Source organism: Schistocerca nitens, chromosome 6 (assembly GCF_023898315.1).
Source record: "Schistocerca nitens isolate TAMUIC-IGC-003100 chromosome 6, iqSchNite1.1, whole genome shotgun sequence".
Classification (NCBI taxonomy): Eukaryota; Metazoa; Arthropoda; class Insecta; order Orthoptera; family Acrididae; genus Schistocerca; species Schistocerca nitens.
This window is the reverse complement of record NC_064619.1, coordinates 217,353,370-217,377,562: the sequence shown is the minus strand read 5'-3', so window position 1 is coordinate 217,377,562 and position 24,193 is coordinate 217,353,370. Positions and strand designations below refer to the sequence as shown.

At 40.4% G+C, this 24,193-nt stretch overlaps 1 protein-coding gene across 1 annotated transcript in view; it reads right to left on the bottom strand.

Annotated features, from left to right (window-relative positions):
* LOC126263288 (venom dipeptidyl peptidase 4-like) overlaps window positions 1-24,193 on the bottom strand; it is a 276,946-nt gene that overhangs the window by 11,806 nt on the left and 240,947 nt on the right. The window contains exons 11-12 of the mRNA XM_049960374.1: window positions 10,818-11,025; window positions 2,170-2,354 (exon numbers count right to left, since the gene is read on the bottom strand). Coding sequence (XP_049816331.1) covers window positions 2,170-2,354; window positions 10,818-11,025 — 393 coding nt within the window. The remainder of the gene's footprint in view (window positions 1-2,169; window positions 2,355-10,817; window positions 11,026-24,193) is intronic.

The following is a 24,193-nucleotide window of genomic DNA, read 5'->3' as shown; positions in this document are numbered from 1 at the left end:
AGAGAGAGAGAGAGAGAGTTCTCTGAAAAAGGTTTCATCCAAAACCTATCTAAGTTTGCAGTTTCGTTTCTGTGCCTATTGACAATCCAGCACTCAAACTATTTGAAGAGTTGCTCTTTGTACTCCTTAAATTATTACATGTGCTTCTAATCAGAGATGGCACATAGATATATAGCAGCAGTTGGAGGAACCACAGTTTCTGCTGCTATGTTGACAAAAATTATTACTTCAGGAATGTTTTATAGTTCAAAAGCTTCTAGTATCATAAAGCATTTTGACAATAAAAGTGGAGAAGCCATGAGATGGACAGTGTGTATGCAAAATAATTTTGCACTCAAATCTAATACTTTTGATCCATTTTGATGACGGTCTTGATAATTTAATATGATACTAATTGATTTTTCATTGGCAAACCACTGTAGACATAAAAATTATTTATGAATTAAAATGAATTCACAGGACAAACGTTTAACTAACACTAAATTGTAAACAATATTTGACTTACATTCCAAATAAATCTGATCTATGAAGACTTTTGTTCTACTGCTCTTTACTAATTGTCCACAAAACAGCATCTCCTTCCTCCTTCCCAAAGTACAGGGTAGTTATAATTAAACTTTCACTACTTGAAAGGGCCCCTATGAAAAATGAGTGGCTGCAGGATACTGAAACTTTTTTGGAAACATTTCTAAGGACACGCAGAAGAGAAATGACAAATAAACCATTAAAAGAAACACATTTTAATTTCCACATGAGAGGGTAACATCAGCTAATTGTGCACCATGTTTACATTCCAGGTTACAAATTTGCTCAATGTGATGAACATCTGCATCCATGACAGCCTGGAACCACATTAGAGATTGCTGTACTGCTACCCAAAACATCTCAGGTGGAATGCTGGACCATGGAATGTTCAGCTGTCATGATACAAATTATGCTCCGCTTGAAGATAACACATTCCATCCAGCATTCTCAACCATGGCAACAGTAACTTTTTCAACAATTCATGGTGTAATTGGCTGTCAGCCTCTTGCAGGAACAGTTTCCAGATTGCCATTTAATTCAAACTTCTGAAGCATGTTCTTCAAACCAGTATAGAAAAGGGACCTCTCCACATTCCTTTAATGCATCAATACCCATGAAGAGCAGCAGAACTATTGCTGTTGTTTTTATAAAATAAGTTTATGAGTAAGGCTCTGCTCACCTTTGTGGACTGTCTGCAACTGTAATGTACACTGATGCTTGTGTTTCAGCCCTATGCCACTGTTTTGAGGCTAACAGCAAGTCCTGACATAACACTAACACTACTAACAAGCAAATCCTGCAGCACACAGTCTGGATGTCATTTCTATAGAGTTGGGTATCCAGATGATAAATAGTTTTCTATCTACCCTGACTCGAATAGTGCAAGTTTAACTATAACAACCCAGCATTTTACTAATCAGAGTGATAAAGAGTGGAACGTGTTGGTTCAAAAATGAGACACCAGAAATGTCAGTCACATGATGGCAACCTAATAAAGTAGGCCTACAGGAGATGAGATCTGAATTTTTGATTATGTTAATGATTGGCTATATGACTTTCATGACAATGAGTAATTTATAATTTCTTTGAAGGTCTTTTGCAGTTTCCAACAATATTTCCTTCTTTTCCTTTCTCTCTATGTTATTTGAAAAACAATACCATTTCAGAAAGTGGAAAATGACATTATACTTTGACAGTGCTGTCACAATGAATTCACCACATTGTTTCAAGAAGTTTAGTAACTGCACTTATCTATATTGTAGTTCTTTTCAATTATTTTATTTCACATTTGTGACGAGTACTCTAAACTAGGAGCAGAAAGTGGTGCTTGACCTTCCAGTTGAGTCTTTCATGCATTTCACATGGTTCTACTCAAATTTTAAGTTGGTATGTTTCTCTTCATGAATGCCGTGCCCTCAGTTGGAAGAGCAGTGCCTGTAAAAGACAGGTGCCTAAGTTTGTGTCCCAACCCGACAACCAGCGTTAATTTGTCACAAACGTGTAAAAATAAGTAGAAATATCTTTTCTCATAATTGTTTGGTCTTCTAATTATTTCTAGATGCCCTATTTGGCGTAAATTAGTTATCAGTTAATGTCTTTCCAATTATTTTTAATAAAAGTTAATTTAACACAAAATATACTCACACATCTACAACCAAAGGATACTTCATTTTGCTTATATCCCAGGTTGGAGGTAACCACAACCTGACCTGTGCTTTGTAATCCTCTGGGACATCAACTTGCAGATTCATAGTTGCTGGGAGAAGAGTAAGACTTAAACGTTCTTTCAGCTCTTTATTTTCTTCCCACACCATTAATCTCTTCTGCTCCTAATACAAGGGAAAAGGAAACAACACACTTATTACCAATCTATATTTAAAAACAACCATATGAGAAGGCAATGATTATGATAACTTACAACTTAAACTGCTGACAAGTAAACTTCTAATTTGGTTGGAGAATTCATTTTATCTTCAGAATGGTGTCTAAGAAGTCAGCTGAGCAATATGTTAATTTAGTGCATTTCACCTGTCATTGGAAAGCAACGCACTGATATACCGATAGGCTTTTTTGAGTCAGCAGCCTTCTGACTGGTTTGATGCAGCTTAACACAAATTACCCTCTGGAGCCAACCTCTTCACCTCAGAGCAGCATTTGCACCTTACTTTTCAATTACCTGTTCAGTGTTCTCAAATCTATGCCTACCTCTAGAGCTCCCTCAGGTACCAAGGAAGTTGTTCCCCGATTTCGTAACACACATCCTATCATCCTGTTCCTTCTTCTTGTCAGTGTTTTACATGTTTTCTTTTCTTCATTAATTCTGTGGAGAGTATCTTCTTTTCTAATTTTATCAGTCACTTATTTTTCAAAAACCATCTGAAATGTGACATCCTAGATGCTTCACTTCTCTTCTTTCCCAGTTTTTCCACAGTTCATGATTCACTACTGTACAATGCTGTGCTCCAAATGTACATTCTCAAAAATTTCTTAATCATATTGAGACCTTTTCCTGATAATGGCATATTTCTTTTGACCACAAATGCCCTCTTTGCTTATGCCAGTCTGCTTTTTATGTCCTCCTTGCTTTGTGTAACAAGTGTCATTTTGGTTCCAAAGTAGCAAAATTCCTTAATGTCATCAGCTTCATGGCCACCAATTTTCATGGTAAGTTTCTCATCGTTTTCATTTATGCTACTACTCGTTACTTTAGACTTTCTTCAGTTTACTCTCAGTTCATATTCTGAACTCATTAGACTGCTCATTTCTTTCAATAGGTCCTGTACTTGTTCTCTTTCAGTTAGGATAGCAGTGCCCTCAGTGATCTTATCACTGATACTGACATGTATGGGCCGTTCACCATCACTACCAGCAATGCTTCTCATACCAGCATCGTGCAGGTGGCCCAACCCAGTGAAGCCACAAGAATCACATCAGCAGACAACAGACAGAATATCATGCAAACTCATCAGGCTGGCAGACAGCAGCATTAGCACCACCAGACATCACTAGCTTGCAGACCTGTCTGATTCCAAGAGTCATGTGGCCATAAATAGATTCAGCTATATGCTGGTGCCACTTAGGTGTTTGTACTGGCACTATACCTCTCCAGGGCAGACTTTCCCTTTGAATTCTCTGGGACATGTTGTGATCACAGCAGTGGTCCACCAATTAGAGCTCTCGCTAAGGAAAACATCGGAACCACTGGCATCGTGGTACAGCCAGTCACTGCCACCAGTGGAGCTATCAGTGATTCCCTCAAGCACTGCCAAAAAGTGGCCTCCCACCAAAGGTTGCTAAACGATTCTGGTATTGGCCATCACCACCATCTTACATTGTAACTGCTCTCCTACAAGTGAACTATGACACTGACTTTATCTGTTACTGGGGCCATCTGCCCATTTACAAACTCGTGTAAATTCAGTGATTACCACATGCCACTGCAAACAGTTCTTGTAATTAAGGTGTGCCAGGAAGGAGCTTTTGTTTCTGTACTTATTAATAAACTTGTTCTACACTGGTTACGTGGGCTGTGTTTTTAATGTGCGTAAACCATTACAGGACACATTAGATACCCTTTCACTTGAGTTTGAATCTCATTCCTGAACCTTTCTTCTATTTCCATAATTTCTTCTTTGACATATAGATTGAAGTGTAGGGCAAAAAACTGCTTACCTGCCTTACAGCCTTTTTAATTCAAGACCTTTGCTTTTCATCTTCCAGTCTTATTGTCCTGTCTTTGTTCTTGCACATACTGTGTATTACCCATTTATCTTTATATCTTATTCCTATTTCTCTCATGATTTTGAATATCTTACACCATTTTACACTGTTATATGCTTTTTTTAGTTTGACAAAGCCTACAAATGCAACTTGATTTTTCCTAAGCCTTGTTTCCATTGCAAGAACAATGTCAGAACTGTCTCTCTGATGTCTCTGCCTTACTAAAGCCAATCTGATCATCATCTAACAGATTCTCAATTTTATTTTCCATTTTTCTGTCATTATTTTTGTCAGCAGCTTGCATGCATGAACTTACTGAGCAATAGTTCACGCACGTAATCTACCCTTGCTGTCTTTGGAATTGTGTGGATGATATTTTTTCTGAAGGTCTGATGATATGTCTTCAGTCTCATAGATTCTACACACCAACGTGAATAGTCATTTAGTTGCGACTTCTCCCAATGATTTTAGAAATTCCGAAGGAATGTTATCTTTCCTTTCTATGATATTTGACCTCAATTCTTCCAAAGCTCTGTTAAATTCTCTGTAAATTCTAAAACTGGATTACCAATGTTTCCAGTATCAACCCCCATTTCTTCTTCTATCACTGCACTGATCCCATACATCTTTCATATTGACGTCCATTTATTCTTCTATCACTTCATGAGGCCAGTTCTCCGCTTCATGGAGGCCTTTGATGTACTCTTTCCTTCTCTCTCTGCATTGAGCGGTGCAGTTCCTGTTGCATCTCTTACTATTGCCCCCTTGCCTTTAATTTCACCAAAGGTGGTTCATCAAATGACTATTTATTTTCCAGTTTCTTTACATTTTTCTTGCAGCCAATTTGGCAATGGATTTCCTGCATCTTCTATTTATTTCATACCCACATGACTTACATTGCTCTTTTCCTGTATTGCCTGAACATTTCTGTTATTCCTTCTTTTGTTGATCAGTTGATGTATTTCTACTGTTATTCAAGGTTTCTTCTCAGTTAGTTTCCTTGTACTATGTTTGTCTGTCTGTATTGTGTGACTGCTCTTTTTAGATATCTCCATTCCTCTTGAAATGAACTGCCTACTTTGGTATTCATTATTACAATATACACAGCCTTGGAACACTTCCAATGCATCTCATAGTACTTCATCTCCACCCCCCCCCCCCTTTTTTTGCATCGATTCTTCTGGATGTGTCTCTTAAACTTCAGTCTCCTCTTTGTCATTACTAAACTGTGATATAAGTCCATATTTGCTCCATGGTATGCCCCCCATGAACCATGGACCTTGCCGTTGGTGGGGAGGCTTGCGTGCCTCAACGACACAGATAGCCGTACCGTAGGTGCAACCACAACAGAGGGGTATCTGTTGAGAGGCCAGACAAATGTGTGGTTCCTGAAGAGGGGCAGCAGGCTTTTCAGTAGTTGCAGGGCAAACAGTCTGGATGATTGACTGATCTGGCCTTGTAACACTAACCAAAATGGCCTTGCTGTGCTGGTACTGCGAACGGCTGAAAGCAAGGGGAAACTACAGCCGTAATTTTTTCCGAGGGCATACAGCTTTACTGTATGATCAAATGATGATGATGTCCTCTCGGGTAAAATATTCCGGAGGTAAAATAGTCCCCCATTAGAATCTCCGGGCGGGGACTACTCAGGAGGAAGTCGTTATCAGGAGAAAGAAAACTGGCGTTCTACGGATCGGAGCGTGGAATGTCAGATCCCTTAATCGGGCAGATAGGTTAGAAAATTTAAAAAGCGAAATGGATAGGTTAAAGTTAGATATAGTGGGAATTAGTGAAGTTCGGTGGCAGGAGGAACCAGACTTTTGGTCAGGTGAATACAGGGTTATAAATACAAATTCAAATAGGGGTAATGCAGGAGTAGGTTTAATAATGAATAAAAAAATAGGAGTGTGGGTAAGCTACTAAAAACAGCATAATGAACACATTATTGTGGCCAAGATAGACACAAAGCCCACGCCTACTACAGTAGTACAAGTTTATATGCCAACTAGCTCTGCAGATGATGAAGAAATTGATGAAATGTATGATGAGATGTTGTTGTTGTGGTCTTCAGTCCTGAGACTGGTTTGATGCAGCTCCCCATGCTACTCTATCCTGTGCAAGCTTCTTCATCTCCCAGTACCTACTGCAATCTACATCCTTCTGAATCTGTTTAGTGTATTCATCTCTTGGTCTCCAACTACGATTTTTACCCTCCACGCTGCCCTCCAATATTAAATTGGTGATCCCTTGATACCTCAGAACATGTCCTACCACCCAATCCCTTCTTATAGTCACGTTGTGCCACAAACTTCTCTTCGCCCCAATTCTATTCAATACCTCCTCATTAGTTATATGATCTACCCATCTAATCTTCAGCATTCTTCTGTAGCACCACATTTCGAAAGTTTCTATTCTCTTCTTGTCCAAACTAGTTATCGTCCATGTTTCACTTCCATACATGGCTACACTCCAGACAAATACTTTCAGAAACGACTTCCTGACACTTAAATCTATACTCGATGTTAACAAATTTCTCTTCTTCAGAAATGCTTTCCTTGCCATTGGCAGTCTACATTTGATATCCTCTCTACTTCGGCCATCATCAGTTATTTTGCTTCCCAAATAGCAAAACTCCTTTACTACTTTAAGTGTCTCATTTCCTAATGTAATTCCCTCAGCATCACCCGACTTAATTCGACTACATTCCATTATCCTTGTTTTGCTTTTTTGATGTTCATCTTACACCCTCCTTTCATGACACTGTCCATTCCGTTCTTCCAAATCCTTTGCTGTCCCTGACAGAATTGCAATGTCATCGGCAAACCTCAAAGTTTTTATTTCTTCTTCATGGATTTTAATACCTACTCTGAATTTTTCTTTTGTTTCTTTCACTGCTTGCTCAATATACAGATTGAATAACATCGGGGATGAGATAAAAGAAATTATTCAGGTAGTGAAGGGAGACGAAAGTTTAATAGTCATGGGTGACTGGAATTCGACAGTAGGAAAAGGAAGAGAAGGAAACGTAGTAGGTGAATATGGATTGGGTCTAAGAAATGAAAGAGGAAGCCGCCTGGTAGAATTTTGCACAGAGCATAACTTAATCATAGCTAACACTTGGTTCAAGAATCATGAAAGAAGGTTGTATACATGGAAGAACCCTGGAGATACTAAAAGGTTTCAAATAGATTATATAATGGTAAGACAGAGATTTAGGAACCAGGTTTTAAATTGTAAGACATTTCCAGGGGCAGATGTGGACTCTGATCACAATCGATTGGTTATGAACTGTAGATTTAAACTGAAGGAACTGCAAAAAGGTGGGAATTTAAAGAGATGGGACCTGGATAAACTGAAAGAACCAGAGGTTGTACAGAGTTTCAGGGAGATCATAAGGGAACAATTGACAGGAATGGGGGAAAGAAATACAGTAGCAGAAGAATGGGTAGCTTTGAGGAACGAAATAGTGAAGGCAGCAGAGGATCAAGTAGGTAAAAAGACGAGGGCTAGTAAAAATCCTTGTGTAACAGAAGAAATACTGCATTTAATTGATGAAAGAAGAAAATACAAAAATGTAGTAAGTGAAGCAGGCAAAAAGGAATACAAAGGTCTCAAAAATGAGATCGACAGGAAGTGCAAAATGGCTAAACAGGGATGGCTAGAGGACAAATGTAAGGATGTAGAGGCTTATCTCACGAGGGGTAAGATAGATACTGCCTACAGGAAAATTAAAGAGACCTTTGGAGAAAAGAGAACCACTTGCATGAATATCAAGAGCTCAGATGGAAAACCAGTTCTAAGCAAAGAAGGGAAAGCAGAAAGGTGGAAGGAGTATATAGAGGGTCTATACAGGGGCGATGTTCTTGAGGACAATATCATAGAAATGGAAGAGGATGTAGATGAAGATGAAATGGGAGATATGATACTGCGTGAAGAGTTTGATAGAGCACTGAAAGACCTAAGCTGAAACAAGGCCCCGGGAGTAGACAACATTCCATTAGAACTACTGACAGCCTTGGGAGAGCCAGTCCTGACAAAACTCTACCATCTGGTGAGCAAGATGTATGAGACAGGCGCAATTCCCTCAGACTTCAAGAAGAATATAATAATTCCAATCCCAAAGAAATCAGGTGTTGACAGATGTGAAAATTACCGAACTATCAGTTTAATAAGTCACAGCTGCAAAACACTAATGCAAATTCTTTACAGACGAATGGAAAAACTGGTAGAAGCCGACCTCAGGGAAGATCAGTTTGGATTCCGTAGAAATGTTGGAACACGTCAGGCAATACTGACCATACGACTTATCTTAGAAGAAAGATTAAGGAAAGGCAAACCTACGTTTCTAGCATTTGTAGAAAGCTTTTGACTGGAATACTCTCTTTCAAATTCTGAAGGTGGCAGGGGTAAAATACAGGGAGTAAAAGGCTATTTACAATTTGTACAGAAACCAGATGGCAGTTATAAGAGTCGAGGGGCATGAAAGGGAAGCAGTGTTTGGGAAGGGAGTGAGACAGGGTTGTAGCATCTCCCCAGTGCTATTCAATCTGTACATTGAGCAAGCAGTAAAGGAAACAAAAGAAAAGCTCGGAGTAGGTATTAAAATCCATGGAGAAGAAATAAAAACTTTGAGGTTCACAGATGACATTGTAATTCTGTCAGAAACAGCAAAGGACTTGGAAGAGCAGTTGAACGGAATGGACAGTGTCTTGAAAGGAGGGTATAAGATGAACATCAAAAAAGCAAAACAAGGATAATGGAATGTAGTCGAATTAAGTCGGGTGATGCTGAGGGAATTAGATTAGGAAATGAGACACTTAAAGTAGTAAAGGAGTTTTGCTATTTGGGGAGCAAAACAACTGATGATGGTCGAAGTAGAGAGGATATCAAATGTAGACTGGCAATGGCAAGGAAAGCGTTTCTGAAGAAGAGAAATTTGTTAACATTGAGTATTGATTTAAGTGTTAGGAAGTCATTTCTGAAAAGTATTTGTATGGAGTGTAGCCATGTATCGAACTGAAATGTGGACGATAAATAGTTTAGACAATAAGAGAATAGAAGCTTTCGAAATGTGGTGCTACGGAAGAATGCTGAAGATTAGATGGGTAGATCACATAACTAATGAGGAGGTATTGAATAGAATTGGGGAGAAGAGGAGTTTGTGGCACAACTCGACTAGAAGAAGGGATCGGTTGGTAGGACATGTTCTGAGGCATCAAGGGATCACCAATTTAGTATTGGAGGGCAGTGTGGAGGGTAAAAATTGTAGAGGGAGACCAAGAGATGAATACACTAAGCAGATTCAGAAGGATGTAGGCTGCAGTAGGTACTGGGAGATGAAGAAGCTTGCACAGGATAAAGTAGCATGGAGAGCTGCATCAAACCAGTCTCAGGACAGAAGACCACAACAACAAGATGCCTTACAATCCGATATGTAGTTTCAGAATATCTGTCAGACCACAGTACTGCATAAAAAGTAACTTACAAAAATGAGGCTGAGTGTCTCCGGATTGTAAAACAGCAGTATGAACAGTTAGAAAGCACATACACAACTAAATACACAGCATTTGTAATAAGACTTTCCATTCCTACTGCTACAATGGCAGTACAACATTTCTCTTAATGCTACAGATTTCCTTATTTGGGTGTGAAATCATGAATTGCATAAGACAAGAATTGGCTTGATTTTCTAAACAAAAAAATTTTGTAATTTTTTCAAAATTGCTCATTGTATTTTAGAAAGTGAAATGCAGTTAAATTTGTTGCTCTGATCTTTGGATACTAGCAGTAGAGATACCAAGTTCCATTTGAAAGATCAAAGTTGATACCCATGCCTCTGCAGTTAATAGAACTATGAGAAGAGGCTGTATGCCATTCAGTGAGGAGTTTCTTATAATTCATCTGAGCCAAAAATAGAATCATCATGTGTTAAGTAGTTCCATAAATATTTAAGGTGAACAGCATAGCTGAATCATGTGTTATACCAACCAGATCAGTAATGTATTATTCTGATTTTCTTCCAAATTTGATACTTAAATATATTGAGCAGAATACACCATGATTACAGCTTTCTGTTTATCTGTTACATTTATGCTGTAAAAATACCCAGTGATCACTGAAAATTCCTTACTAGGAAGAGAAAGATTGGAGAGAGGAGAAGAGAAAGTTGGCGGTGAAAGCTCCTTTTTCTGTATTCTGTTTTTACTTTTATGTAAACTTCATCCTTCTACCTCTTCTTCCACTTGATGCTGCTGACACTATCAAACATTCTTCAGATTGGAAATATAAGTGTGCTCACCTTCTCAATATCACTGATTACAAAAAGGAACTGATTTACTTGGACACTAAGAAATGACAACTTTTTTCAGTATTTTTATACCCATCTGCAAGATCACTCGTAATAAATTTGTTTCCTGAGATTACATATTATAAGGAAAATATGTTGTCTTTTATGATTACAAATTATATTACTGTTAATTTGGAAAACCACATATTTACCTACAATACTACATAACAAAGGTTATCCTTCATTGAAGGAAAAAAAATCAGGAAAAATATTTCATAATAATTACCTTATTGTATATGTAAGTTTCTGGAACCTCAGGCCCTAGAGTTTGAAGAATGTAGTATGAATGATTTTTACTGAATATTGCATTATGATACCGAGAACTGAGATTACATGTGAGACACTGCACAGAATAATAAGGGAAATTTGGCTTGTCTGATACACTGTGCAAGTGAAGTACTGCTGAATTTCCAGGTAAAGTTGCCAAGAAATATCTGAAACATGTCAAAGTATTATAAACAAATAATAATATCATAATTAAAACTGGATGATTCTTAACTAGCAATTAAAGCAGAAATGTGGGAGACATATTCAGATAGGTAGTACATATAGATCAAACCATAAGCTAAAATACTTCTCAGTTGACAGAAACTTCCATATCACAGAGGCTTTTACACAATTCTTAACTAGCAATTAAAGCAGAAATGTGGGAGACATATTCTGATAGGTAGTACATATAGATCAAACCATAAGCTAAAATACTTCTCAGTTGACAGAAACTTCCATATCACAGAGGCTTTTACACAATTATTTATGTGTGTGTGTGTGTGTGTTTGTCTCCAAAGATATGATGGGTCAAGAGAAAATGAAAGTAGAAATGAATAAGAATCTCATGGTACAAATGGCAGACAACTTCATATTAAAAAATGGTAACTCCGGGTTGGAATATCAACAATGTAGCTTACCACAAAGACACTTTAAGTTACAGATAGTCACAATTAAAAGACACTTATACATAAGCTTTTGGCCACAGCCTTCATCAGAAAAAGAAAGTGAAACGTACTTCATTTACTGACATAGTTTGAATAAATGATGTATCTGCAACTTAATTTGTCTTCTTTACAGTAAGTAGCAGTCTATCTTTTCCTGCATTGTTGTTAACAAGATACCAATCAGAACTGTGTAAGACGCAAAATTTAAACCAATAGCAACAGGATGCAATAACATTAGCAGCACATTAGGTCTCACTAACATTATAGGAAATAATGGCATCAGAAACTCCAGCAATACTGTAGAAGCAGTACTACTGACTATATATGAACAATAAATTGAAGCAGTTAAACAATGGAAAGTCCAGGATGGAATAAAAACAATCTGGACATGAAAGATTGTTACTCACCACAATGAGGAGGCACTGAGATGCAAAGAGGCACAATGAAGAAGACTGCTACAATATATAACTTTTCAAAGTCTTACTTCTGAATAGCAGAAGGACTACATCCAAAAGCTTATATATTTTAGCAGTCTTTTTTCTGGGTGCCTGTCTGTGACTCACTGCTCCTCTGTGTGGTGAGTATCAACAATATATCATTTCCATACTGTTGTTAAACCAAAGTACTTGGTAGTTACAGCAAGGATAACATCACGTAAAAGTACCGTCAGTCAAGAAGATTAATAGAAATAACAAAACAATAATTCAGACTCGAAGATGGTCTACATGAACTGTCTTTGCTTGATTTTGACAGTTCAAGAGCCTCACTGAAATGCCCAAAAAACTCCAGAGGGATATGATACAAGAAAGGCAATGCGTGTTGCGAAAGGCCTTACTCTCAAAATTCTTCTAGGCCACATCCCATTATGGCCCAAGAAAGATATTAATATTACTTCCTCGAACATTATCTCACATAATGTTTATTGAGATACAATTAGATCAACCAGGTTTAAACAGTTGGATTGTGACAATCTAATTTCCTATGTATCATCTGTGAATGGAACAAAAAAGAGAGAAGAGGGAAATTGTAGACATACATTATGTGCCTTTGACCACATATTGTAGTGGCCTGCAAAGAACAAGATAATTTATATGTTAATGTAGGTAATTTGTATAATCAGACTGTCTCATTCAGGAGCCAGCAGCCACCAAGGTCAGTCTAATCTAGCCGCCACAGTCTGTTTGGGATATTTGTAAATTGCAGTGGTATGAGTGTTTACAGTCATAATGTTGAGGAATGTTGAGAACATGAGCATATGTACTAAGGTCTTACAAGTGAACGTGTAATTGCAGTAGTCAGACAGATATATGTTTAAGGCACAAAGATGAGGAATGATTAACAATTGGTAGTGGATGGGGGACACAAGGCATTATTTATCCGCAACTGAAGATGAGAATCCAAGGCTCGAAATGCATCATGCATTGAAATAAAATCATGATAATGACTGTTGGTGATTGTTCTTTATTTTAATTATTTATTGTACCATTTATTAAGTTTTTTTCTGTTCCATATGTGGATGGAATAAAGATGAATTACAGCTGCTGTATGAGCTATTATTAGTTTAATTTTATCTTCACCATCTTGTGGAGATCTGAAATTAGTGTACATGTTGTATGTAGGTGATTGTGTCTCTACATAACTGGTGATTTGAAGAAGAACTAGTTTTATAGCAGACAGGTTATTTTCTGCAGTTTGCCTGATTATGATTTCATCATAGAGGTTGGGGATAACCTATTGTGCACTGACAGTGATGAACTCCAGCATCTCTACAAGGAAATCAAGATTTTGGAGCCCTCCTCACCTGCGTAATGACCAAGGGATGTAGTGACATGCACCAGTATGATGTTGGGCAATATGCTGCCGACCACGCTGAGTGGTAACTTTACCATTACCATACCTTTTACGTAAGACTATATTTCACGCATCCCCACAATGACAGGATGGGACATTGAGCCTAATGTGGCAGTTCTGTTACTTTCATCTGTGTTGCAACCACATTCCAGAGCAACAAATTTTCTGCTACCTCAGTTGGTGCGAACATATCTCCAACATCCAATGGCCCCAAGCTTCACACTGTTCACTCCCATGTCCTGCTATGTTCTGATTTCATGCCAGCCCTCCTGTAACCTCCAAACACAACCTTTTCTGATTTTGCACTATGGGGATCCCACATTTGATATACATGGGCATGCTGAAAGATAATCCCTCCAATTTTTTTGTGCAGAATTTCACAATGATTTTTAAATAAAACAAAAATTACTAAACTTCTACATCTTTCCTCTCCCTGTCTAAATATTTGTAGCCTTCTGTTGCTGGAGGGCTCCGAATTGTAGCGTGTAACATGATGGTGTGTAACATAATTATACTGGTGCAAGAGAGACAGCGTGCTATAAGCAAGTTTTGAATTCAAGGAGTTAATCTACACACAGAGCACCCTCTCCTTCAGCATGACAATGCCTCAGCACATACAATTGCTGAAACATTTGCAACAATCCAACACTATGGATTCACTGTCATCAATCATCAACCACACAGTCCCAACTTCACCCCGTCCAATTTTCATCTGTTTCCAAAACTTAAAGAATACCTTTGAGAAATTAACTTTGACAGTAAAGAAGCAGTGCAAGCAGAGGTAAGGCTGTAGCCCTGTCAAAGAAGGCAGACATTTTACAGTAGAGATATTGATAAACTGGTCTCTCGTTGGGAAAATGTCTTCATTGCCAGGGTGACTACATTGAGAAATAAATATGTAGATATGAAGAATAAAGATGTAAAATGTTAATAATGCTTGATTTATTTAAAAAGCTTTAAGAGTTTGCACATAAAATATTTAGAGGCATTACTGTTCAGCACACCCTCCTATTACAGAAAGGTAGATGCGACAGAATATTCACTGAGAGGGAAAAACCTGCATGGGTCATACCTTTAGAGGGCAACACGCCTACGTCAATCGATATGCAGTGCACTGCCACACCCACATTGCTGAAACCTGCTTTGCCAATGCCCTGAACTGACGATGCAGTGAAGTTCAAATCCCCAAATTCCCCTTCATCCCCAGTGCTCCACACCTAGTGGTGGGAGTCAGGGTGGGGTGGAAGGGCTGTGTGGCAGTAAAACAACTGATTGAGCCAACAAGTCCTTCATTGAAAATAGACAAACACACACACACACACACACACACACACACACACACACACACACACACACACACACACACACACACTCTACCACAGTCTCTGGCTGATGAAGGCAGACTGCAAGCAGGAGAGCATGATGTGAGAGGCAAGGGGCTGGTGGTAGGAGTAAGGAGAAGACACAGGCAGGGAGGGGGAGGAGTAGGAGGGTAGAGGTGGGGATCAGTTTAAAGTGCTGCTTGTGGGAGTGTACAGGGACAGGACTGAGAGAGGATAGGGCAGCTAGGTGCAGTCAAGTGGTTAGGTGGAGGGTGGTGTGTGTGTGTGTGTGTGTGTGTGTGTGTGTGTGTGTGTGTGTGTGTGTGTGTGTGTGTGTGTGTGTGTGTGTGTGTGTGTGAGGGGGGGGGAGGGTTAATGAGAACAGAGAGAAAAAGACTGAGGGTGCATTGGTGGAATGAAAGGGCTGTGTAGTGCTGGAATGGGAACAGAGAAGGGTCTAGATGGGTAAGGACAATGACTAACAAAGATTAGGGCCAGGAGGGTTACTGAAACGTAAGATATATTACAAGGAGAGATCCCACATACACAATTCAGAAAAGCTGGTGTTGGTGGTGAGGATCCATATGTCACAGGCTGTGAACCAGTCACTGAAATGAAGAACATTGTGTTGGGCTTCATGCTCAGCAACAGGGTGGTCCAGCTGTTTCTTGGCCACACTTTTTTGGTGGCCATTCTAGTGGACAGACAGCTTGTTCATTGTCATGCCATGTACAATGTTGCACAGTGGTTACAGCTTAGCGTGTAGATCACATGGCTGATTTCACAGGTAGCCCTGCCTTTGATGAGACAGGTGATGGTTGTGACTAGATTGGAGTAGGTTGTGGTGGGAGGATGTATGGGACAGGTCTTGCATCTAGGTCTATTACAGGGATACAGACCTTGCGGCAAGGGATTGGGAGCAGGGTATGTAGGGATGGATGAGGATATTGTGTATGTTTGGTGGGTGGTGGAATACCACTGTGGGAGAGATGTGAAGGATAGTGGTTAGGTAGGAAATCCCTCATTTCAGGGCACGAATGTGACTCAGTTGCTCCAGTCCTGTGTGGTACTGAGTCACTACGTGAATTCTCCTTTGTGGCCAGATGGTGGGACTTTTGGGAGGTGGTGGGTGACTGGAGAGATAATGCATAGGAGATCTGTTTTTGCACAAGGTTGGGAGGATAATTACAGTCTGTGAAGGCCTCAAAATATACTGATGGTCTCACTGAGGCCTTCACAGACATAGCTGCAAAACCATTCATGTGGTCTACAAGCTAAGCTGCAACCACTGTGCTGCATTCTACATGGGCATGACAACCAACAAGCTGTCATTCCACATTAATGGCCATTGACAAACTGTGGCCAAGAAACAGCTGGACCACCCTGTTGCTGAGCATGACACCCAGCACTATGTTCTTCATTTCAATGACTGCTCCACAGCCTATGATATCTGTATCCTTCCCAACAACGCCAGCTTTTCTGAACAGCACAGGTGGGAACTCTCTCTGAAATATACCCTTTCCCATAATCCTCCTGGTCCTAACCTTCATTAGTTATTGTCCTTACCCATCTAGCCCCTTCACATGTTCCCATTCCAGCACTACACAGCCCTCTATTTCACCGATGCACCCTCAGCCTTTCCACTTCTCTCCTTTTCTGATACCCCCCCCCAGCCACTGCTCACCGTCTAACCTCCCGACTGCACCTAGATGCCCTAACCTCTCTCCACGCATCCCTGTATGCTCCCACAAGCAGCACTTTACTGTCCACCACCCCTACCCTACTATCCATCTCCCTCCCCACCCCAGTCTCCTCCTTACCCCGCTGCCCAGTTACCTCTCCCATCATGCATTGCAGCCAGACATTGTGGTCATGTGTGCATGAGTATGTGTGTGTGTGTGTGTGTGTGGGGGGGGGGGTGCGCACATGCGTATATGTGTGTATGGTGTCCATGTTCGTTGAAGGCCTTTTTGGCCAAAAGCTCATGCTCTGACAGTCTTTTTGCTGTGCCTATCTGTGACTCAGCATCTCACTATAGGGTGAGTAGCAACTATCCTTATGATAATACTGTTACATTTCATCCTGGATTTTTCCATTGTTTAAAAAAGTGTTTCTAGTACATTTGAAATTAGTGTATTTGTTTAATGTAGGTGATAGTGTCAATACAGTCTCTACACAGTCAGCATGTAAGGAGCTTATGAATATTCATAGATGTTAATTTTAAAACTAATACTTGGCATATTCTAAGTAAGGTTTTGATATATGTTGTTCATCTTTCTTTGAATGCCAGGAAGTTCAGAGTTTTGAGTGATTCCCACATTCTCACTCAGATCAAAGAAACCTGTATCCTTCTTTGTATATACTAGCAAAAAAGTAAATTTAAAGATGTTAGTATTGACTAGAATTTACATTCCTGAGCCCAGATATCCTGATAAATTGTAGAAGACATAGCTAATAATGTACTCTTTTACTTTAGTTTGGAATGTCTGGGTGTTTCGAATTTCCTGTCTGAAGTCTGCCACCAACCTATTAAAAACTATTGCACTATTGCACAATGGTAGAAGATGACAGAATATGTGAGACTCACAACTCACACATTTACTCACAGAAAAATTTTTTACATGACTGAGAAGCGAATTACAAAATAAATCAGGGAAGGGAGTAAATACTTTCATGACAGTTTGCAACATGCCTAGCATGGTAAAGATCATAATTGTCTTGGTGTAAATGGAGAGCTGGAAATTGACTGTAAGTAGCCTATGTGTTAATTTAGGGTACTGGCTACCTTCATTCCTAATTTCTTCCAAATCCATCCAGACATTTCAGTGTGAAGGAGTAACAAACATACTAAGTTGATGAAGAAAGAAAATAAGCAATTTCTAGTTTAGTGCAATGCTAATTTTACAATATTTGCACATGCAACAATGTCATTGCCCTCATATGTGTTTGTTGACAAGGACTATGCTTGTATATCATGATCAACTCCAGCTTCACTAAAAGCCTACAAAATTCTGCATGTAAAGGCATGATGTGTCTCTGTTGTACAGCATTTAAATGAAATTGTCAGGAGTCTTCAAGAGCCTCAGAAGCTGTAAGATATGTGTGATGCTCAGTGGATAAAATGCAATGGGATTTTATGGATGTATGGATTAAACACTTTTAGGGTTGTATATAAGTATTGTATTCATTACATTGAATCCTATTATGCAGGACATATTAAATAATAAAAGCATTTTCACAAATACAACACAGAGTATATAGCTTTTCTTAAGGATAAATATTGTTCCACATTTTGCATTATAATCAACAACTTGTGCTACATACTTTTAAAAGTAGCCTATGTGTTAATTCTAGGTATAAGCTAATTCTATACCAGATTTCTTTGAACTCCATCCGCTGTTTCAGTGTGAAGGAGTAACAGACATACTCACACACAGGCTTTCACATTTATAATATATATGGGGAATACAGTTAACTGATGTCCTATGAATATTCTAAGGAATCCCATTTGTTATACCCACGACTGTAATGATGTCATGAAACAATTTATTACTCTAACAGAAATTAGAGGATGAAAAGAAATACAAATGATGATAAACAATCATTCAGCTGGAGTTGACTGATATATGACGCACAGACCCATATATAGAGCATCTGCAAATAACATGTGAACTGAAATACCAAATCATTGGTGTTGTGGTGCACAATATTTGCAACGACTGGTTGACTGAGTTTGTAGCTTGTCACAGTCTGACAGCAGCCATTCATGAGGGTAGTCAGCTGGTATCTTTTGATATCCATGAAGAATGGTGCACAGTAATTATAGCACAGCTGATATATGATATAGCTGCTACCAAGAATGGCTCAACCCTGAGGCAGGAGAGGGAGTGCTTGTGACTGGATTCTTGTAAGAGGTGGTGAGTTGATGTATGTGACTGGTCATGAACAAGTGTTTTTCATAGAGGAATGACCTATCAGGTGTAGGTCTGAAAGAAGAGGTGCCAGAGGGATGGGCTAAGATAATGCATAGGTTTGTTGGTCAATGAAATTCTATTTTGGATGCTGAAGGTAGGATTGGGGTAAGAGATCCCTTATCTCAACGCATGATAGGAGGTTTAGTTTCTCAAGCCCTAGATGATACTGAGAAATAAGTAGAGTGCTGGGTTGTGGATCGTTCAAGATAGAAACGGGTACGTTGGTGTCACATAATAAAACAGTACAGGAAACATGATTCTGAACTAGTTGGATCGGGTACTTTGTGTCTGTAAAAGCTCTGGTGAAGTTATTTGTATTTTTGGACAACCGCTTCTTTCTACTTCATATGGGGCCAAGGATCTAAAGAACGTTCTTTTTGACATGAAACACATAACAGCTTTCAATATGGAGGTAATTATATGTGTTACACTGCTACCAGTAACTTTATATTTATTTTATGTTGAATTTAACATAACAGCATAAATGGCATTTAACAATAAAATTTTTAATCTAAAGCTAACAAAGACGTTACGTAACTTAAATTACATGCACCGTGCTGTTGCTGTAATGGCTGTAACATTACAGCCTGCGCATTGTAAAGGGTATGAAAGAAAATTCATCTAATGTCTTCCATCAAACCATCAGAAACTTTATGGACGAAAAGAGATAAACTTCCTATATCCACACAGGAAAATGAAGAATAGATGAAATGTACGCAGATTTATTGTGCATATCAGACCATCACATGGAAATCACTGGAGGTGGACTGACCATTCTTGATGAAAACAAGATCATATCATACTCCTGTAGAACTAGTAAGAACTAAGGAAAAGTGACAATATATATATATAATGTCACACAGACATTTGTCTGCTTGTGTCTGTGTCTGTGTCTGCTTGTGTCTGTGTATGTGCGGATGGATATGTGTGTGTGTGTGCGAGTGTATACCTGTCCTTTTTTCCGCCCTAAGGTAAGTCTTACCGCTCCTGGGATTGGAATGACTCCTTACCCTCTCCCTTAAAACCCACATCCTTTCGTCTTTCCCTCTCCTTCCCTCTTTCCTGATGAAGCAACCGTTTGTTGCGAAAGCTTGAATTTCGTGTGTATGTTTGTGTGTGTCTATATATATATATATATATATATATCTAAAACCCGAACGAAAGTGCTGGCAGGTCGATAGACACACAAACAAACACAAACACACACACAAAATTCAAGCTTTCGCAACAAACTGTTGCCTCATCAGGAAAGAGGGAAGGAGAGGGAAAGACGAGAGGATGAGGGTTTTAAGGGAGAGGGTAAGGAGTCATTCCAATCCCGGGAGCGGAAAGACTTACCTTAGGGGGAAAAAAGGACGGGTATACACTCGCACACACACACATATCCATCCACACATATACAGACACAAGCAGACATATTTAAAGACAAAGAGTTTGGGCAGAGATGTCAGTCGAGGCGGAAGTGCAGAGGCAAAGATGTTGTTGAATGACAGGTATGAGTGGCGGCAACTTGAAATTAGCGGAGATTGAGGCCTGGTGGGTAACGGGAAGAGAGGATATATTGAAGAGCAAGTTCCCATCTCCGGAGTTAGGATAGGTTGGTGTTGGTGGGAAGTATCCAGATAACCCGGACGGTGTAACACTGTGCCAAGATGTGCTGGCTGTGCACCAAGGCATGTTTAGCCACAGGGTGATCCTCATTACCAACAAACACTGTCTGCCTATGTCCATTGATGCAAATGGACAGTTTGTTGCTGGTCATTCCCACATAGAATGCATCACAGTGTAGGTAGGTCAGTTGGTAAATCACGTGGGTGCTTTCACACATGGCTCTGCCTTTGATCGTGTACACCTTCCGGGTTACAGGACTGGAGTAGGTGGTGGTGGGAGGGTGCATGGGACAGGTTTTACACTGGGGGCGGTTACAAGGATAGGAGCCAGAGGGTAGGGAAGGTGGTTTGGGGATTTCATAGGGATGAACTAACAGGTAACGAAGGTTAGGTGGACGGCGGAAAGACACTCTCAGCAACAAACTGTCCATTCGCATGAATGGACACAGGCAGACAGTGTTTGTTGGTAATGAGGATCACCCTGTGGCTTAACATGCCTTGGTGCAAGGCCAGCACATCTTGGCACAGTGTTACACCGTCCGGGTTATCTGGATACTTCCCACCAACACCAACCTATCCGAACTCCGGAGATGGGAACTTGCTCTTCAATATATCCTCTCTTCCCGTTATCCACCAGGCCTCAATCTCCGCTAATTCCAAGTTGCCGCCACTCATACCTCACCTGTCATTCAACAACATCTTTGCCTCTGCACTTCCGCCTCGACTGACATCTCTGCCCAAACTGTTTGTCTTTAAATATGTCTGCTTGTGTCTGTATATGTGTGGATGGATATGGGTGTGTGTGCGAGTGTATACCCGTCCTTTTTTCCCCCTAATGTAAGTCTTTCCGCTCCCGGGATTGGAATGACTCCTTACCCTCTCCCTTAAAACCCACATCCTTTCGTCTTTCCCTCTCCTTCCCTCTTTCCTGATGAGGCAACAGTTTGTTGCGAAAGCTTGAATTTTGTGTGTATGTTTGTGTTTGTTTGTGTGTCTGTTGACCTGCCAGCACTTTCATTTGGTAAGTCACATCATCTTTGTTTTTAGATATATTTTTCCTACGTGGAATGTTTCCCTCTATTATAACCATATCATTAATTTGAACCCAACAATTACGTTTGTTATTGTCGCTGTTGCATTTCGAAATCTTTCCTGTCGTCTTATTTTCTCTTTACTTTCTCTTTCTGTTTTTACCAGTAGTCTCACTTTGTATTCACCTTCCCCTTTTTACCGTAATCTACTATACAATTTTATCCCGCCTATATATACTCAATAATACGTAACCCACTTCCAAACCATAACCAAAAAAATTTTATTTTCCGCTTTCAACACTACCGCTGCTATAAAATCCACCGTTTCTAGTTCAATAACAGCTGCTTTCACGTATTAAGCAACCATTTCGCCTAGTTCTAATAACTTTCACTTTATTTCCACTTCCGTTTTTCGCACATCACTGATCATTTTTAGCCGCTCCCCACTGGTTTTAACGTCATTATTTCTTCGTCAGACAATTGTTAGCCCCATTTTCGTAATCTTTCACCACAACATCACTCCTTTTAATACATTTACACGTTTTTTCGAAATTTTCCCGAATTTCTCCGTCCTTTAACGTGTTTTAGCAGCAACACAGCCACCTAACCTTTATGCACATCGCTGTCTACCAACCCAAGTTCACCACAGGATCAACTTAACCAACACTTTTTCGCCTTCTTTCATACCAGATCTCCACTTGCTTTCTAGTTCACCTTCATCTCTCCCCACATATTTTTATCTTTCATTTTCATTTCAACCTCATGTTACACTTTCCACCTTCTAATACCATGTCACCCTCACAACACCCCCACAACGACCCCATTAAGTTTTATTTACATTCCCTCCGCAAATATGCCTTCACCCTAGCCAGATTACGCTCGCATATTTTATTTTCTCAGGCTTGTCTGACATTTGGCATAACCCCCAAAGGCCTCACACTTAAAGTTCCCATCTCTGGCTGCAACCCTTCTTTCCATCAGTCCCTATACCAGTTCCAAACTGAACAATCCATTGCCCTCACTCACCTAATCCTTCACCTACACATCAACTCAGCCAATGAACACACCCGTCAACTCCTATCCTTAATAAAAGTCCTCAATCTTTCCTCTCCCACATCCACACCGGCTATTCAGAGCATCCTCCTACAGGCCAACCGCAAATTAGAACAGCATGCCACCCTTCACCTCAAAAAACTATCCAATCTCCTGGTTTCCCACCTCCAGAAAGGCAACTCACTCACCCTTCACAACCTTTCCAGCAAACCTCAACCACCTCTCATTGCACACAAACCCAGTCTCTCCCATCTACTCAATCTCTAACTTCCAGCTCCACTCCCTCCAAAACCTCAAAATTCCAATCAACACAATCTGGTACCACAACACCCTAATTCAGTAGTTAACCTTTCCTCCAAACCTCTCTCCCAATCCGAAACCTCTGTCCTATCCAAAGGCCTCACCTTCAGCCCCACTCCCAGATTCAACCAAACAGCCCTCGTCAAAGATTTACTGTCCTACACTCGTACTCTCTGCTGGAAGTATCACTTTGCCACAAAGAAAAATGATCCTAATCCTACCCCTAATGATCCAACTCCCCAAGACACTATCCAAATTGAACCCTGCCTGGAACAGTTCCGTCCTCTGGCACAGCGGGACCCACCTCCTCTTCCTCAAAATCACCCTCTCCAAACCTTCCAGGAATTTCTCACTTCCAGCCTTGCCTCTCAATCCTTCTTAAAAAACCTTAATCCTACTCCCAACATCACCACTGCTGAAGCCCAGGCTATCCGTGATCTGAAGGCTGACCGGTCCATCGTCATTCTTCCGGCGGACAAGGGTTCCACGACCGTGGTACTTGACCGTCGGGAGTATGTGGCTGAGGGACTGCGTCAGCTTTCAGACAAGACCACATACAAAGTTTGCCAAGGTAATCCCATTCCTGATGTCCAGGCGGAGCTTCAAGGAATCCTCAGAACCTTAGGCCCCCTACAAAACCTTTCACCTGACTCCATCAACCTCCTGACCCCACCGACACCCCTACCTTCTACCTTCTTCCTAAAATTCACAAACCCAATCATCCCAGCCGCCCCATTGTAGCTGGATACCAAGCCCCCACAGAACGTATCTCTGCCTACGTAGATCAACACCTTCAACCCATTACATGCAGTCTCCCATCCTTCATCAAAGACACCAACCACTTTCTCGAACGCCTGGAATCCCTACCCAGTCAGTTACCCCCGGAAACCATCCTTGTAACCATTGATGCCACTTCCTTATACACAAATATCCCGCACATCCAGGGCCTCGCTGCGATGGAGCACTTCCTTTCACGCCGATCACCTGCCACCCTACCAAAAACCTCTTTCCTCATTACCTTAGCCAGCTTCATCCTGACCCACAACTTCTTCACTTTTGAAGACCAGACGTACCAACAATTAAAGGGAACAGCCATGGGTACCAGGATGGCCCCTTTGTACGCCAACCTATTCATGGGTTGCTTAGAGGAAGCCTTCTTGGTTACCCAGGCCTGCCAACCCAAAGTTTGGTACAGATTTATTGATGACATCTTCATGATCTGGACTCACAGTGAAGAAGAACTCCAGAATTTCCTCTCCAACCTCAACTCCTTTGGTTCCATCAGATTCACCTGGTCCTACTCCAAATCCCATGCCATTTTCCTTGATGTTGACCTCCACCTGTCCAATGGCCAGCTTCACACGTCCGTCCACATCAAACCCACCAACAAGCAACAGTACCTCCATTACGACAGCTGCCACCCATTCCACATCAAACGGTCCCTTCCCTACAGCCTAGGTCTTCGTGGCAAACGAATCTGCTCCAGTCCGGAATCCCTGAAGCATTACACCAACAACCTGACAACAGCT